Genomic DNA, 20172 nt, shown 5'->3' with positions numbered 1-20172 from the left:
CAGCCAAACATTGTCTGTGGCATGAATAAATATGACTCACCTACCAATGTAGGTAGATGTGATTATGATTAATAAAAAACAAATTCATTTCAAAGAGGTTCTGAATTAATGGTGGCAGCCTTTTTTCATTATGAGCATATTCAAAAAGTACTACCATTATGATGTTGGGCTCCGGATGTTTTTATAGACTTGAGAAGGTAACTTTATATTAGAAATTGATTAGTATTATTTGAAGTAATTTGGAGATGTTGGGGAAATGAAATGATCACATCTGAATTTCAGAAAAACCACTTTAATGTCAGAGTATGCTCTATTCAGTAAATGTAAGAGCTTTAGAGTAGGGGCACTATCCTGTTGTTTTTTTCCCCCAGCACAAATCCTAATTCCTGACAGTGGGTTTTAAATACTTGCTGAATGCACGTTTGAATAAGTATAAGCATCATGAGAGTGGAGCCACCTCTAGCATTTAGTAGATGCTTAATTATATTAGTTAAGTGATTGAATGAATGAATGAGGAAAGAAATGAAGGAAGGAAGGAAGGATAGGGAAAAGGGAGATAAGTTAGACAACTATTAGAGTTATTACAGTAAGAAATCAAGAAGGACAAAATTAATGTGGTAGAAATAAGAGGACCATTGGGAGAGATATTTAAGAGTAGTCTGATGGTTCTCTTAAACATGTGGGCTAAAGGAGATGAAAAAGCCTGCATAGTTACCGGCTTCTTAACTTTACGTGGCTTAATTAATGAGGATAGTATTGACCTAAGTAGGGCACACAGAAGGATTCTGAGGGTTGAGTGGGTGACTAGAGAAGAAAGGTGTTAAAACATTTGTATTCAGGGATTAGAGAAAGATGAAATTCAGATTGGACATATTTTCATACAGTTCCTAGGTAGGATTCTGCTGTATGTCAGGTAGGAAGTTTATTTCAGATCATCAAAGAAACTGCTGTTTTACACAGGCTACCTATTTTTTAATGCTAATCCCTACATTAGAAAAAATGGCTATGAAACAGAATCTGCTCAGTTTATCTTAAATATTTTATACTCCTAAAGTCCAAGCACCAAGCAAAGGATTTTAATATTTGTCTCTTTTCTGCACAATTAGTTGCTATATTTATAAATTTAAAACAGTCAAGATATTGAAGCAAACTTTATCTACCTTAAAATTAATATGATGAATTTATAGCAGTTATAAAATTAATTGATAATGTTTGTAATATCCATCTCACTTAAAATGGATTGAATCAATTTGGTCGCATTCACATAGGAATTGTGTCTATACTATAGACATTACATTTTGCCTTCATAATATACATTTCAAGGATCTGATTTAATTCATCCATATTTGTGAATAGACTTATTAAAGGGTCCACTTTATTGAAATGTTCTACTATGTGCAAATTTAAGGATCAGAGGACAGATACTTTGAGCCCCAACCAAAATGAAACCAATCCATTTGTGATATTCCTTGCACCCTTGAGTTTTCCTCGTTCCATATTTGTTCATTTTTTAAATTGTAGATTCTTGTGCTAGTTGATGAAAATGGGCCCATTAGGTGCAGAGGCTGATGAGAACCAGACAGTGGAAGAAATGAAAGTGGAGCAGTTCGGTCCAGGGCACACCACTCCTAGAGGGGAGCTGGCCCCTAACTCTGAGCCGGAGCTTATAGACAGCACCAAGCTGATTGAGGTACAGATCATCCTTATATTGGCCTATTGCTCCATCATCTTGCTTGGGGTGATTGGCAATTCCTTGGTGATCCATGTGGTGATCAAATTCAAGAGCATGCGTACAGTAACCAACATTTTTATTGCCAATCTGGCTGTGGCGGATCTTCTGGTGAACACCCTGTGCTTGCCATTTACACTTACCTACACCTTAATGGGGGAGTGGAAAATGGGTCCTGTCCTATGCCACTTGGTGCCCTATGCCCAGGGCCTGGCGGTACAAGTGTCCACCATCACCTTGACAGTAATTGCCCTTGACCGGCATCGTTGCATTGTCTACCACCTGGAGAGCAAGATTTCCAAGCGAATCACCTTCTTGATTATTGGTTTGGCTTGGGGCATCAGTGCCCTGCTAGCAAGCCCCCTGGCCATCTTCCGGGAGTATTCATTGATTGAGATTATTCCTGACTTTGAGATTGTGGCCTGTACTGAGAAGTGGCCTGGTGAGGAGAAGAGCATCTATAGCACTGTCTACAGTCTTTCCTCCTTATTAATCCTGTATGTTTTGCCTCTGGGCATCATCTCTGTTTCCTATACTCGTATCTGGAGAAAACTTAAGAACCATGTCACCCCTGGAGCTGCTAATGACCACTACCATCAGCGGAGGCAAAAAACCACCAAAATGCTGGTGTGTGTGGTGGTGGTATTTGCAGTCAGCTGGTTGCCGCTCCATGCCTTCCAACTTGCTGTCGACATTGACAACAAAGTCTTGGACCTGAAGGAGTACAAACTCATCTTCACTGTGTTCCACATCATTGCCATGTGCTCCACCTTTGCCAACCCCCTTCTCTATGGCTGGATGAACAACAACTACAGAAACGCTTTCCTCTCAGCCTTCCGCTGTGAGCAGAGTTTAGACACCATTCTCTCCGAGGTATCTATGACATTCAAGTCTAAAAAGAACCTGGAAGCCACAGAGAACAATGGTCCCAATGATTCTTTCACAGAGGCTGCCAACGTCTAAGGCAACTGCCATGTGAAAATATATGGATGAATTCTGACCAGAGCTGTAAACCTAGTTGAGTGGGGTATGCAGGTGCATCCTCATTTCCCATTTTAAGGAAACATCTGAATGGAAGCAACTGCAGTGTAATTCATGGAAAACTGTTTGTCAGAGTCTAGTAAAAACACTCAAATTCAAAGATAAGGCAACAAAAGTTTGCTTACAGTTGCTTAGATTGTAAGTTGGATTATGAATAAAAGCAGAGAGAAATGTTTTTGACTGTTTCCCAGGGTGAAGGAAACGTGAACAAGGAGTTGGTGTTATCAGCATTGCTAAGAGGTGGTGGGTAAAAAAGTTGACTTTAAAATCACATTAGGGCATAGAATGGGGATGACGTATAATTCACTGCTCCCCGCTCATCTGATGAAAAGGCTGCCAACACCAATTTCCCTAGAAAGCCACAGACTCTTCTCTATTGTATTTTGCCTTTTTCTTATTCTTCCTGTGGACTAAAATCATCAGAGAACACTGCAGGTAAATGTTACCAACTATTTGAATGACTTCAAGGAAATAAACTGAAATTTTCTATGTAATTAGTGTTTTGGCAAATGATGGGGAAAATATTTACCACCCAGTTAGCCAATTGTTTTTTAAAACCAAATGCACAATTAACGAAAAGTTTCTTCAACTTAGAATCAAAGGCTGAAATTCTCAGAGAAATGTAAACCATCATTTAACTTCTCATTTCAACTTGTCCCTGCTTTGTATAGTTACTATTTGGATAACAAATAAGCATGCCACACAATACTTTTAATCATTGCTAATTGCTATAACTTTTTGAACACATATTATTCCTATGTTGGAGCTGAGTTTGTTTTCACTAAAAATTAAATCAGATTAGGAAAGAGTTTTGTGGCAGTTTGTAACATTTTGCGGTTATTTGTAAGCAGTTTTTGCACAGGTACATACTCTAATGTGTTTACTGCAGTGTTATTATTATTTACTTTTGAAATTCATCTTCCATGGACCCATTCATGATTCATAAAACAATGTAATTTCATCAAAATGGAACCCATCTGGTAAGAACTATTAAAAACATTACATTCATTCCACTTTAAAAATGTTCAGTTTGGACCAGTTTCAACATAAGTTATCCTCCTTTCAAAATAATTCGCTATATTTTTGGATAACTTCTGAATATATACATAATAAAAATTTACCTATAAATAGTGGAACATAGATGCTGTAATACTTTTCTTTTAATGATTTTGTGAATACAATTTTTATTTCAGTATTATCTAACCAAAGATGCTTAAAACCCTATTACATTCATGAAAAATAATGGAGATATTAAAATAGTTGTACTTCTTTGCTCTTAATGAATTTTCATCGTAATCATATTTTTACAAGTATGACTGAATTTGTGAATAGATTCCTTAAATTTTAAGTAAATTCAGCATGACTGTTGCATGCTATAATGTTATAAACATACAATATATATGTTATATATGTTATAAACATTAACTTTGTGAACAGGAGCAACTTATTTTATGCTTACATTTAAAATTCATATTATGGCTCTTACTGAATTATTTTCATGCTAGAAATAAAAGACTGGTCTTGAAGTAGACTGCACTTTTGGAATACTGAAAAAGAATGAAAACAATGGAAGTTAGATTAAGTGTAAGACTGAATAAGAAGTTGACAAATAATGCATATCTGTAATATATAATTGAATAATTCATTTTTCTCTTGGACTTGATATAACTGTCCCAGAAGAAGCCTTTTGTCTTTTAAATAGCAGTTACTTTGCTCAAGATGCTAATAGATAATTGTGCTCAAAGATTCTTTTTTTCCTCTTGGAGGATTCTTACACTGTAGGAAATGTGAATGCTACTGTATCACCCGTTGTCATAGTAAATTATTAGAATCCAATTAATATTTGTGATCTAATTAATTATGTTAACTCATTAATAAAATGTGTTTTATGTAGTGATTTTGTCTGTTGAAATAAAAAGATTTTAGGAAATTAGAGAAATGTGTGTTAATTTATGTCAGAGTTCCTGTCCAAGATGAGATAGCCTTTGATACAACTAAAGAAAGGGAAATCATGGTGGCTCCTGCACAGTTAGTCTAGTGCTCTCTCCAGTCTGTACATGAACTTGAGTCAATGGACTCATTCCTGTGGCTGCAGGTATAATTCATATTCTGACAATGCCTGAATATACCTCTATTTTCAGACCTGACCTTTCTTCTGGACGTCAAACCTCTATCAGCCCACTTGACGTGCCCACATAGTTTCTCACCAGCTGATCAAACCCAGTGTGTCTAAGTCAGAGCCTGCCATTTTGATCCACACCCCACCCCACCTCCACTTTGTTTTCCTGTATAGCCTGCCCCAGGCATGACACTGCTATCCACCCAGTTCCCAAAAGTGTAAGCACTTTGGAGTCATGCTTGTCTCTGCTGTGTCTTTATCACACATATCCAATTAATTCTTACATTTTGTGCTAATTCCTAGATGTTTCTTGAATCAATTCACTTTTCTCCATCCCTGTGTTCCCCACCATAGTTCAGACTGTGATTATCTCCCTAGACCCCTATATCTCTCATCTGGCTTAATGTAGCTACTTCCTAATTGTTCTTTCGATATCTCATCATTTTCCTATCCAATCCAACTTTGCCCACTAGCCAAGTGATTTTTCAAAAAACTCAAATTTTATCAAATCACTTTTCCCCTCATCATTCTTATACCAAAATCTTTCTATGACTTGGAAGGACGTATAGTACCTCGTTGCACCTTTATGTTTTACCCCTTGCAGATTCTCTCTTTTTCTAATCTTTGCTACAAATGGAGCATATGAAGGCAGAGGACCAGGACTGTTTTAATCATTGTGGTATCACAGGTACTTGCAGTTCCTGGCACCAAGTAAGTGCTCAGTAAATATCCATCAAGAAAATTGAATTGATGAGTCAAGTAAATATTAAAGCAGATTTGAAGATACATCTATAAGGACGTAAATGATAAGCTACACGATAGGAAACCATCTTTATCATAAAACTTGTAGAAAAGTCAGGTTTTAGCTATGCTGGAATCCAGTAGAGATGCATACTTGTTCAAGATTAGATTGGCTTTATTTTCTTGAAGGCCATTAAGGATAGACATTGGCATAGTTGAAGGAGCTCTATAAATAGATTCCACGTATGGCTCACTCAGAATTATCTAGAACCTTGTACAAGGGAAGCAGGTAGCAGCCAATGAAGTCTATTAGTCATGATTCAGATAGCTAAGGAGAAACGATCACAGGTATTTCCAGCAAAAAGTCATTTAATGCAGGAAATTAAAATCTTGCAAAACCATTGGAGGAACTGGATAAGTGAAAGTTAGGGAAAGCCTCCAATGACATTGAGGAAACAAGGAAGTGCAAAATTGCAGGAAACCACAATGAATACCTACAGCAGCAATGTGGACAATACACAGGAATAAGCATACATTTATCTGTGAAAATGTTATTGCCTCCTGCTAAAGCCACTCTCCTACCCATCCTCCCATAGACTCAGTAATGCCTTTTGTTTCTCTTCTGCTTTCCAAAATTCATGTGAGTATCTCTCACTTGTGAAATATAACTCAAGCTTTGCTGGCAGGGATTTGGGGAAATGTAGTTCTTAGGTTTCCAGACCCTACAATACAGGCGAGAGCTTTGAATGAAGAATATGGTACTTAATTGCTGTCCAACAATCTGGCAATCTTGAGAACTGCCCAAATGGTGCAATTTCTAGTTGCAACCACATTCTCTCCCTCTCTGTACCTCTGGGCTCTTCAGAGTTGTGGTGATGTAAGTTAACTATGCCTTTTTTTTTCTTTTTTCTCTTATCCAGGTCAATGTGTTAAAGGTACTCTTTAAAACTGACCTGGGCTTCCCTGGTGGCTCAGCGGTTGAGAATCTGCCTGCTAATGCAGGGGACATGGGTTCGAGCCCTGGTCTGGGAGGATCCCACATGCTGCGGAGCGATTAGGCCCGTGAGCCACAACTACTGAGCCTGCGCATCTGGAGCCTCTGCTCCGCAACAAGAGAGGCCGCGACAGTGAGAGGCCTGCGCACCGCGATGAAGAGTGGCCTCCGCTTGCCACAAATAGAGAAAGCCCTCGCACAGAAACGAAGACCCAACACAGCAAAAATAAATTAAAAAAAAAAAAAACAAAAAAAAAAAACTGACCTATTAGTACAGGTGGACTAAGGAGTAAAGTACCAGTAAAGACCATTTTGGAAAGGAGGAAGAAAGATTTATACCAAGACTTTAAAAACAAAACTCTAAAAACCACACAAGGATATACATTCTGAGTGAGCTTCCTAGGATGAGCAAAAGAAATGATATTTCAGGGAGAAAATAATTTTAAAATTTTCAACTTCATGAGATGAAATATTAAATTATAAGGTAACAAAAGATAAAGAATTTACTTTTCTTTACTTGTTACTTAAGAAAACAAAGTCTAAAGAATCACAAAAATAGTGGAGAACACAAACATCTTCATGATTATGTCTTATGACATTAAACAAAGGTAGGAATTTTATTTAACAAAGGGTTACTAAGGGTTGATTTGTGAAGATTTATAAAAGACACCTGTCTGTTAGACCACTGACATTTTTCTTCCTTGGTACACCGGTCGATGTCCATAGACTTTACAAGTTTCCCTGGGTATGGAAGAGTTTATAGGAAAGACTGTGAGTTATGACATTCACATGTTATCTGTAACTCCAACTCTTTTTTTTTTTTTTTTTTTTTTTTGCTGTATGTGGGCCTCTCACTGTTGTGGCCTCTCCCGTTGCGGAGCACAGGCTCCAGACACACAGGCTCAAAGGCCATGGCTTACAGGCCCAGCCACTCCACGGCACGTGGGATCTTCCCGGACTGGGGCATGAACCTGTGTCCCCTGCATCGGAAGGAGGACTCTCAACCACTGCACCACCAAGGAAGCCCCTAACTCTTTCTTTTTAATTTGTGAATGTGTAAGTGAATGGAAGTAAACAGAAATGACTAACCCTGAATCTACTCTCCTTTATAAACAAATCATTACCAAGTTTAAACACTTTAACAAATTACTTGCAAAACACCACATATGCTACAGGTGTGAGTTGTCACATTAAAATTTAAACGTGCTGCATTATCTTCAAAAGAAATAAAGAAAATCAATTGAAGATTTTAAATTTGTTTTTTGCCCTTCTCAAAGGAAAGTAACATACATTGTGAAAAAAAAAGTACAGATATGTATATATGCACAAATACACACATTTAATTACAAACAAAATCACGTTGATGTACACTATCATTCAATATTGTATATTGCCTGTGTATAAACCATCCAACTATGTAACAGTGGTTATTACCCTTCTTCCATTTGATACACGCTTACCACCAGGGCCCTGTGAAAGTATTTACCAGTGGCCTGTGGGTGGGCCAGGGTGAAGAGAGTGGGGGAATGAATTTTGGAATGTGAACAAAAATAATTTGGATATACACTGTTATGCATAAAAGCTCCTTGGTGAGAGTTACCAACCAGTTGATAATCGAAGATGATACATATCAAACTGGTGCTTATCATTTTGAACACCAACACATTTAAAATGTCATCTATTAGGATAGAATAAGCTACAATCAGCCTCTAAGTACACATAGATCTATTGAGCAATTATTCCTGTTCTCTGATAGAAGAAAATCAGAGTGTTGTTTTGAGAATGCAATTGAAGAGGAGAGAAAAGTGGATTCAATGGATGTATTTAGAGTCAGGACTGCTGAGTGCACTGTGTATATTAAGTTGGAGCCAAATGCCATCAGTCAAAATAGGTCTACAATTATATCTGGATCCCATCAGACTTGACCGTATTGAGGGATGTAACAACAGGGTCTAGGGGAACAGAGATAATGTAATTTTAGATTCACTGAAGTAATAATAAGAGACGTTTGACACTGTAGGATTTCTTCTGCCTTTTTGTTCCAGGAAAAATCATTTACTGGAAGTAAAATCTTCCTACTTACTACTACAAGGACAACTCCATATAAACAGCTTTTGTCAAAGGCACAAAAAGACTCACAAATGGACAGATACAGTACACTTAATAGATTATGACCTCTAAAGCTCCACAGGAGATATACAAATCTGGTTTGTCTCCATTATAAGGATTTTACATTTACTTTCTGATGTTTAGCTTAAAAGTCTAAAATTAGATGTAGGCATTCCTTACCTAGGAGGACCTCATGAGAATTACTTATAACTGTCATTACATTCCAAGACAACATGAAACAGATGATTATAGTTATGAGTATTCATTAAAATACAGGTCCCAGCAGCTTTTTTTTTTTTTCTTCTAGTGGATTTAATTTAAAGTATACTAATGGAATTTTGGAACTTTTGATATTGTGCTGTAGTGCTATGCAAAAACATAGTTGAGCATATACCTTGAGCAGTTTTGCTATTAGTGCTAATCACTTGTACTGATAGATTATTCACCATCTCTTACTGATTACACTTTGCCCACGAGCACATTTTTACAGGTATGACTGTACAACAGAGTTATGTCATCCTTGAAGAAAACTCAATATGTTCAACCATTAATAGCATTCTTTACAATATCTTCTGTTATTCCCGAGCGTAAGTCCCTCTCATGAGTTTTCTCCCATCATCCTCCTCTCCAGTTCTGTTTTCTACTGACAGAGATTGGCTGGAAGGACAAGTGAGGTGAGCAGGGTTCCAAGGAGTATGTAATATACTCCATAATGCCAGGAAGACCAGTGGGTGAATCTGCATGAGGCAACGCTTAAAGCTGGAGTCCACAGCAACAGCCAATTTCAAGGGAGCAGTCTTAAAGGGGTCATGGAACTAAGCATCAGCATCTGAGCAGGGCCTGGACCAAACCAGGAAGCAGAAACTGAGATAAGAGGGAGGCAGGAGCAAAGTAATAGCTGCACCACTGTGGATAGCAATGCTAAGTGAAGGGTCCTGGACAAAGGTGGAAAATCTTAGATAATCATCTCTTTATGTAACGTATACTCATGACAGCAACACTCACTCCTTTTAGTTAAAATTATCTGCAAGCTCTCATAACTCTCTAGAAGAAAACATTTTAATTAATTATCAGGGTTTTTTTTAATAGCTGGGTGTTCATTCATTCAACACATAATTACATAAGTTTACTGAATCTTAAAATAGTAAATTCTTGTGATAATTACTTCCTGCTTTTCACCCTAATCGGAATGAGATGTATGAGAGAGAGTGCTCTCTGTGGAGAGAGGGAGACATGGAGGGGAAAGAGCAGACAAAACATTCAAAAGAAAAGGGGCAGAAGACCCCCAGTAGTTTCCTGTTTGCCTTCATTGTGTACATCAAATTGATACCAATTCACTGGAAGATTCACTGAATTTCTGGAGCACTGCTGAACTCCCAGCCAGCCCCAACACTCAGTCAATCCCCTACAATTTATATTTTAATTAAAGTAAAATTTATAGTTAAAGGCACAGATTTAGGTACATAATTCTATGCATTTTGACAAGTGTATACACATATATAACCACTTACCTCAATCAATATATAGATGATTCTCATCACTTCATAAAGATCCTTCATGTTCATTTCCAATCACCTCCAACCTATTCCAATAGCAAGCCATAGGTTAATTTTGTGTATTCTTCAACTTCATACAAATGGAAACATAGACAATGTATTGTTTATATCTGGCTTATTTTACATAATATAATGCTTTGGAGATTCATCCATTTGTTGTACATTCATTCATTTTTTACTTTATTACTGGGTCATGTTCAATTTTGTGAGTACACTACAATTTATTTATCCATTCTCTTCTTGATAGACAATTGGGTTATTTCAGGGTTTTGGCTGTTATGACTAAATCTGTTATAAATTTTCTTTCCTAATTCTTTTTGTGCACATATATTTTTATGTCCCTGAGGGAAACACAAGCAACTGAATTACTGGGTCATGGAATATATATATAGTGAACATTATATAAGAAACTGCTAAAGCATTTTTCAAACGGGGGTTACACTCTCACTTGAAAAATATGAGAGATCTAGTTGTTCCATACTTTTGCAACATTTGGTGTTGTCTGATGTTTAAATATTTTCCATTGAAGTGGAAATCCCAGAGTGCTTTGGATTTGTATTTATCTGACGATTAATGATGTTGATTATGCCTATTCATCATTCATATATCTTCTTTGGAAAAGTCTATTCTTTATTCATATCTACTGTACATTTTTTTGTGTGTGGTATGCGGGCCTCTCACCACTGTGGCCCTTCCCACCATGGAGCACAGGCTCCGACACGCAGGCCCAGCAGACATGGCCCATGGGCCCGGCTGCACTGTGGCATGTGGGATCTTCCTGGACCGGGGCACAAACCCGCATCCCCTGCATCGGCAGATGGACTCCCAACCACTGCGCCACCAGGGAAGCTCTACTGTACATTTTTTTAAATTGTATATTTTTGTTTTTTATTGAATTGTAGATCCCTATAAATTTGGATATATACTGAATATAAACTTGATATGTTCTCCCAAATACATGTATCACAAATGATTTTTCCAAGGAAGTGATAACAGTTTTTAATTTTGATCAAACTCAATTGATCATTTTTTCTTTTAACATTAGTATTTTTTGTGTCCTCTCTGAGAAATATTTGCTTGCCCCAAGGCCAGAAAGATATTCTGCTTTCCCAGAAGCTTTACAGTTTTAGATTTCACAACCATGATTCATCTCAATGAATTTTGGGTTTGGATTTATTTATTTTTCATATCTTTATCTAATTCTTCTGGCACCAATCATTAGAAAGACTTTAATGAGAATCAAGAATAACTACAATCGTGCAGCCTGTGGAACAAAAAACACATCCACAGAAAGATAAACAACATGAAAAGGCAGAGGGCTATATACCACATGAAGGAACAAGATAAAACCCCATAAACACAAATAAATGAAGTGGAGACAGGCAACCTTCCAAAAACGAATTCAGAATAATGATAGTGAAGATGATCTAGGACCTCGGAAAAAGAATGGAGGCAAAGATCGAGAAGATGCAAGAAGAGTTAAAGAACAAACAAAGATGAACAATACAATAACTGAAATGAAAACTACCCTAGAAGGAATCAATAACAGAATAACTGAGGCAGAAGAACGGATAAGTAACCTGGAAGACAGAATGGTGGAATTCACTGCTGTAGAACAGAATAAAGAAAAAAGAATGAAGACAGCCTAAGAGACCTCTGGGAGAACATTAACTGCACCAACATTCACATTATAGGGGTCCCAGAATGAGAAGAGAGAGAAAGGACCCCCAGAAAATTCTTGAAGAAATTATACTCAAAAACTTCCCTAACATGGGAAAGGAAATAACCACCCCAGTCCAGGAAGCACAGAGAGTCCCATACAAGATAAACCCAAGGAGAAACACATCGAGACACATAGTAATCAAATTGGACAAAATCAAAAACAAAGAAAAATTATTGAAAGCAGCAAGGGAAAAATGACAAATAACATATAAGGAAACTGCCATAAGGTAACAGCTGATTTATCAGCAGAAACTCTACAAGCCAGAAGGGAGTGGCATGATATACTTAAAGTGATGAAAGGGAAGAACCTACAACCAAAATTACTCTACCCGGCAAGGATCTCATTCAGATTCGATGGAGAAATCAAAAGGTTTACAGATAAGCAAAAGCTAAGAGAATTCAGCCCCACCAAACCAGCTGTACAACAAATGCTAAAGGAGCTTCTCTAAGTGGGAAACAGAAGAGAAGAAAAGGACCTACAAAAACAAATGCAAAACAATTAAGAAAATGGTAATAGGAACATACATATCGATAATTACCTTAAACATGAATGGATTAAATGCTCCAACCAAAATACACAGGCTTGCTGAATGCATACAAAAACAAGACCCATCTATATGCTGTCTACAAGAGACCCACATCAGACCTAGGGAAACATACAGACTGAAAGTGAAGGGATGGAAAAAGATATTCCATGCAAATGGAAATCAAAAGAAAGCTGGAGTAGCAATATTCATATCAGATAAAATAGACATTAAAATAAAGAATGTTACAAGAGACAAGGAAGGCCACTACATAATGATCAAGGGATCAATCCAAGAAGAACATATAACAATTATAAATATGCATGCACCCAACATAGGAGCACCTCAATACATAAGGCAAATGCTAACAGCCATAAAAGGGGAAATTGACAGTAACACAATAATAGTGGCCAACTTTAACACTCCACTTTCACCAATGGATAGATCACCCAGACAGAAAATTAATAAGGAAACACAAGCCTTAAATGATACATTAAACAAGATGGGCTTAGTTGATATTTATAAGACATTACATCTGAAAGCAGCAGAATACACTTTCTTTTCATGTGCACACAGAACATTCTCCAGGATATATCACATCTTGGGTCACAAATCAAGCCTTGGTAAATTTAAGAAAATTGAAATCATATCAAGTGTCTTTTCCAACCAAAATACTATGAGATTAGAAATCAATCACAGGGGAAAGAACTGTAAAGAAACACAAGCACATGAAGGTTAAACAATAGACTACTAAATCATCAATAGATCACTGAAGAATTCAAAGAGGAAATCAAAAAATACCTAGAAAAAGATGACAACAGAAACATGATGACCCAAAACCTATAGGATGCAGTAAAAGCAGTTCTAAGAGAGAAGTTTATAGCAATATAATCTTACCTCAAGAAACAAGAAAATCCCAAATAAACAACCTAATCTTACACCTAAAGCACCTAGAGAAAGAACAAACAAAACCCAAACTTAGTAGAAGGAAAGAAATCATAAAGATCAGAGCAGAAATACATGAAATAGAGATGAAGAAAACAATAGCAAAGATCAATGAAACTAAAAGGTGGTTCTTTGAGAAGATAAACAAAATTGATAAACCTTTAGTCAGATTCATTAAGAAAAAATGGAGAGATGTCAAATCAATAAAATTAGAAATGAAAAAGGAGAAGTTACAACTGACATCACAGAAATACAAAGGATCACAAGAGACTGTAACAAGCGACTATATGCCAATAAAAGGTACAACCTGGAAGAAATGGACAAATTCTTAGAAACCTTCCAAGACTAAACCAGGAAGAAATAGAAAATATAAACAGACCAATCACAAGTAATGAAATTGAAACTTTGATTAAAAATATTCCAACAAACAAAAGTCCAGGATCAGATGGCTTCACAGGCAAATTCTATCAAACATTTAGAGAAGAGCTAACACCCATCCTTCTCAAACTCTTCCAAAATTTTTCAGAGGAAGGAACACTCCCAAGCTCATTCTACATGGCCGCCATCACCCTGATACCAAAACCAGATAAAGATATCACAAAAAAAGAAAATTACGCACCTATACCACTGATGAACATAGATGCAAAAATCCTCAAAAACATATTAACAAGCATAATCCAACAACACATTAAAAGGATCATATATCATCATCAAGTGGGATTTCTCCCAGTAATGCAAGGATTCCTCAACATACACAAATCAATCAATAGAATGCACCATGTTAACAAATTGAAGAATAAAAATCATATGATCACCTCAATAGATGCAGAAAAAGCTTTTGACAACATTCCACACCCATTTATGATAATAATAAAAAACTTCCCAGAAAGTGGGCATAGTACAGATGAACCGCTTTGCAGAGCAGAAATTGAGACACAGATGTAGAGAACAAATGTATAGACACCAAGGGGGGAAAGCGGTGGGGGTGTGGGGGTAGGAGTGTGATGAATTGGGCAATTGGGATTGACATGTATACACTAATGGGTATAAAACTGATTACTAATAAGAACCTGCTGTATAAAAAATATAAATAAAATAAAATTAAGAAAAAGAAAAAGTGAGCATAGAGAAAACTACCTTGACATAATAAAGGTGATTTACAACAAACCCACAGCAAACATCATTCTCAATGGTGAAAAACTGAAAGCATTTCCCCTAAGATCAGGAACAAGACAAGGATGTCCACTCTCACCACTTTTATTCAACATAGTTTTGGAAGTCCTAGCCATGGCAATCAGAGAAGAAAAAGAAATAAACATAATCCAAATTGGAAAAGAAGAAGTAAAACTGTCGCTGTTTGCAAATGGCATGATACTAAACATAGAAAATCCTAAAAATGCTACCAGGAAACTACTAGAGCTCACCAATGACTTTGACAAAGTTGCAGGATACAAAATTAATACACAGAAATCTCTTGCACTCCTATAAATTAACAAGAAAATCTCAGAAAGAGAAATTAAGGAAACAATCCCATTTACCATCACAACAACAACAACAAAAAATACCTAGGAATAAAGCTACCTAAGGAGGCAAAAACCTGTACTCAGAAAACTGCAAGATGCTGATGAAAGAAATGAAAGATGACACAAACAGATGGAGATATATACCATGTCCTTGGATTGTAAGAATCAACATTATGAAAATGACTATACTACCTAAAGCAATCTACAGATGCAATACCTATCAAATTACCAATGGCATTTTTTACGGATTTAGAACAAAAAAAAAGTTTAAAATTTGTATGGAGACACAAAAGACCCCAAATAGACAAAGCAATCTTGAGAAAGAAAAACGGAGCTGGAGGAATCAGGCTCCCTGACTTCAGACTGTATTACAAAGCTACAGTAATCAAAACAGTATGGTACTGGCACAAAAACAGACATATAGATCAATGGAACAGGATAGAAAGCCCAGAGATAAACCCATGCACCTATGATCACTTAATGTATGACAAAGGAGGCAAGAACATACAATGGATAAAAGACAGTCTCTTGAATAAGTGGTCTGGGGAAAACTGGACAGCTACATGTAAACAAATGAAATTAAAACACTTCTTAACACCATACACAAAAATAAACTCAAAATGGATTAAAGACCTAAATGTAAGGTTGGACACTGTAAAACTCTTAGAGGAAAACATAGGCAGAACACTCTTTGACATAAATCACAGTTAGATCTTTTTTGACCCACCTCCTAGAGTAATGAAAATAAAAACAAAAATAAACAAATGGGATCCAGTGAAACTTAAAAGCTTTTTCACAGCAAAGGAAACCATAAACAAAACAAAAAGACAACCCTCAGAATGGGAGAAAATATTTACAAATGAGGCAACCAACAAGGGATTAATCTCCAAAATATACAAAGAGCTCATGCAGCTCAATATCAAGAAAACAAATAACCCAATCAAAAAATGAGCAGAATATCTAAATAGACATTTCTCCAAAGAAGACATACAGATGGCCAAAAAGCACATGAAAAGATGCTGAACATCAGTAATTATTAGTGAAATGCAAGTCAAAACTAAAATGAGGTATCATTTCACACCAGTCAGAGTGACTATCATCAAAATATCTACAAATAATAAAGGCTGAAGAGGGTGTGGAGAAAAGGGGACCCTCCTACACTCTTGGTGGGAATGTAAATTGGTACAGCCACTCTGGAGAAAAATATGGAGGTTCCTTAAAAAACTAAAAATAGAACTACCATATGACCCAGCAATCTCATTCCTAGTCATATACCCAGATATAACCATAATTTAAAAAGATACAGCACCTCAATATTCATTGCAGCACTATTTACAGTAGCCAGGAGACGGAAGCAAGCTAAATGTCCATCAACAGAGGAATGGATAAAGAAGATGTGGTACATATATACAATGGAATATTTATCAACCATAAAAAGGAACAAAATAATGACATTTACAGCAACATTGATGGACCTAGAGATTGTCATATTGAGTGAAGTAAGTCTGACACAGAAAGACAAATATCATATGACATCATTTATATGTGGAATCTTAAAAAGAAAAAAAGAGCATGCAAATGAACTTATTTACAAAACAGAATAAAGTCATTGATGTAGAAAACAAATTTATGTTTACCAGGTTATAAGTGGGGAAGAGATAAATTTGCAGGTTGGGACTGACATATATACTATATATAAAATAGATAGCTAATAAGAACATGCTATATAGCACAGGGAACTCTACTCAATACTCTGTAATGGCCTATATGGGAAAAGAATCTTAAAAAAAAAAACAAACACAGTGATTATATGTATAATTGATTCAGTTTGCTGTACACCTGAAACTAACACAACATTGTAAATCAACTATACTCCAATAAAAATTTTAAGAAAAAAATCACAGTAGCACTTTTCACTGACATAGAAAAAGCAATTCTAAAATTCATATAGAAACACAATAGACCCCAAAGAGCCAAAACAATCTTAAGAAAAAAGAACAAAGCTGAAGACATATCACACTTCCTGATTTCAAAATATATTACAAAACTACAGTAAATTAAAACAGTATGGTATTGACAAAAGACAGACAGATGGACCAATGGAACAGAATATAGAGGCCAGAAAAAAAGCCATGAAAATAAGAGCAACTGACCTTTCACAAGTGTAAAATCGTAGCATAAAACACAGGGGGAAAGCTTCATAACATTGGCCTAGGCAACAATTTCTTGGATATGACACCAAAATTACAGGCAATGAAAAAATTTAGTTAATATGATATACATGACTTGATAATCTGATGACTAAATACCTTTAAACAACATCTTCTATCCATTTCTTCACAATCTTCCAGCCATTCCAAATTAGGAGTAAGTTTTTTTTAATATATGTCATCCTGGTTCATACTTTAGGTTAATGTAGTGGGTTTCATTCCAACAATTATACTCCCTACTCCACCCCTCTTACCAGCAGTCAATTTTGACCTTCTGGAGATATGTGGTTCGGGAAGGACACTCTTCCCCACTTCAAAGAATAAATTATGATTAATCAACAAACATTTTCTGTAAAGGGCCATGTTTTAGGCTTTGTGAGCAAAGAGGTTAATTCAAGGATATTATGCAAGTACTTACCTAAAAATAGAAAAAAGCAAAATTTCCAAACTGTTTATTAACAAAATATAATCATAATAATTGGCTACACTTTTAATACAGATCCACTAATGAGAGGAACTGAGTTCCTTTTGGGGAACTGATATTATGCCAATGTATTTGCAGCCCAAAGTTCTTAGCTTTACCAATACCTTCATTATGAGTCTGCTATTTTTTTACTTTCCTTTCTTAAAATGATGGTTTTAAGAAGTTACTAAGTCTGGATTGTTCTTATTCAGATATTATGCAATAAGACAACCATCTGCCTGTTACATGTCTTTCTGTGCTTCTCATCTCAGCAAATCGTTGCAAGGCTTATATGAAGTCCTTCGCAAGGTTACCAATATATGCTTTGTCAGGCTAAAAAATATTTTCAGTTGTGCCTAGCATTACCATGAACAATGTTCTCAATACCAATGATAAGCAGCACTCCCTTCCCAACACTGAAAGGCACTTGAGATCAGCAGGTTAGAGTTGGAGGTGGACACCCTGTGGGAGGAGAGTAAGGTACAGTGGCAGCCATTAGAGGGAATGTACTTGTGATTTGCATAATCATCAGGATGCACTTGACGCTTCATTGTCCTAACTTGCTGAACTCTAGTGCCAGGTTACAAATTAGATCCGTCTCCACACATTCCCTGAATAATACAAAGCTTTAACATTGAGTTCTCTCAAAAAAATCATTCTTTTCCAGATGATATTGACATTAGGGGATATATCATTCTCCACTGCTTAGTGATATTAAAAAGTATTTACACATAAAGTGATTAGAGCAATTAAAAGTTTTAATTTATATGATTTTTTAAAATATTGTAATATTCAACATTTTAATATTTTATTATTAGAGAGTCACATAAGGAAGGATATTTTGTGTACAGAATTTTTCTTTTAGCAGCAGGATTCATTCTCCTGCTCAGAAACTTCCCATGTTTTCTATTGATTCAGAAGTCTCAGTTTGTAATTCAAGTACCTCTAGAAACTGGCCATTACCTTATTTGAGTTCATTGTTCTTTGCTCCCTACATAACTGTGTGTCCAACTATCTATGGTTAATCTTCATTGGAATGTCCCACAAATATTTCAAACTCAACATGTACCAAATTTGACTTTCACCCTCCAAAATGCATTCTTTTTTCTATGGTTATGTCTCAGGGAATAAATCCACTGGCCACCCTGTTATCCAAAGGCCCAAAAATAATAATAGCTTAATTGAGAACCAGGGACATTATTTACATTATTTCATTTGAATGTTAATATATATCTGTGAATTTTTATTATCCCAAATATATATATGAATATTGAGACTTAGCCAGATTAAGAAATTTGCCTCACAGTTAGAAAATAGAGTAGCTGGGGTTTGAATCAGTTTGTCTGACCCTTAAGCCTCTGTTCATAATGGCTATGCTGAACTACAATCCTTGAATCACTCTTTCCTTCATTTTCACCAGAAATCACCTGTCTCTTTACTGTCTTTTCATACTGACTCTCCACAAAGGAGTCAGTGACAAAGTCATGGCTGACATGCTAGTCTATTGACCTGAACTATGTATACAGGACAGACCATGTGGCACCAGACAGAAGGACAGGTGAGTTACTGCCTAAACACTTTTGATGGCATGTGAGGCAGAACTGTTTCTTAAAATCAAGTGTTTATGTGAAAAGAGAAGATCTTTATGATTATAAGAGCTACAATCTGACCTAAATCTGGATCCCAGCTCAACTGCTTATTAGCAGCTATGAGTCTTTGACATATAACTTAGCTTCAGACCTCAGTTTCTTCATCTGTAAAATATTTAGATCAAATGAAATAATGCATGTAAATTACCAAGCATTATAATATCTTCAGTAAGTGCGGGTAGTAAGTGCTCAATAAATATTTGTTAAATGAAAAAATAAATTAAGTGTTTGAGACATCCCTGTATACTTATCATAAATATATTTTTATTTGGGCTAATTTGGGTAGAATTTTTTGTTTCTTGCAATTTAATAATTCCTGACTGTTTGCATTATTTATCACTACATAATAAAATACCCCCAAACATAATGTTTTAAACAAAAATTTGTTATTATTCTATATCACTATTTTTTTTTTTTGGTCAGAATAGTTGAACAGAGTGCACAAAGTGTGGCCCGTCTCTGTTTCATAATGTCTGGGCCCTCAGTTGGGTTGACACAAAGGCTGGTGCCTGGGACAGCTTAGAGTCATCTCACTACTTGTTCTATTTGTTCCCTTTGTCTTTATTACAATATGCTTTCCTAATTAATCAGTATCTCTTTAAACATTATACCACTTCATGTGTAGCATGAAGATCTCAAAATAGTATATTCTCAATCTTTCTCTCCCATCCTTCATGCTACTGATATATTAATGTATTTTTTGCTATATTAATGTAGTTTTTGAATGATATGCAAACATCTTCAGCTTCTTCATGCTGAGATCCTTATTATTACTCAACACCAAAATAACAATATTTTAAACCACCAGAAACAAGTTGTAAGATATTATGAATAAACTCATTTGCTT

At 36.0% G+C, this 20172-nt stretch overlaps 1 protein-coding gene across 2 annotated transcripts; it reads left to right on the top strand.

Moving 5' to 3' along the window:
- Positions 1–1537: 1537 nt before the first annotated feature.
- On the top strand, positions 1538–2692 carry NPY2R (neuropeptide Y receptor Y2; the record flags this gene model as incomplete). 2 transcript variants are annotated; one of them, XM_079699385.1, is made up of 2 exons in its annotated part: positions 1544–1634; positions 1974–2692. In XM_079699385.1, the coding sequence occupies 2 exons, from the start codon at positions 1544–1546 to the stop codon at positions 2690–2692; spliced, it is 810 nt and encodes a 269-aa protein (XP_079555511.1). The 2 variants fall into 2 exon arrangements, with proteins under 2 accessions (XP_079555510.1, XP_079555511.1); XM_079699384.1 differs by having other exon boundaries at positions 1538–2692.
- Between the last annotated feature and the right edge of the window lie 17480 nt (positions 2693–20172).

The sequence above is a fragment of the Hyperoodon ampullatus genome (assembly GCF_949752795.1).
Source record: "Hyperoodon ampullatus genome assembly, chromosome: 1".
Classification (NCBI taxonomy): Eukaryota; Metazoa; Chordata; class Mammalia; order Artiodactyla; family Ziphiidae; genus Hyperoodon; species Hyperoodon ampullatus.
Note: the sequence above shows the minus strand (reverse complement) of the source record. Positions and strands in the feature narration are given on the sequence as shown.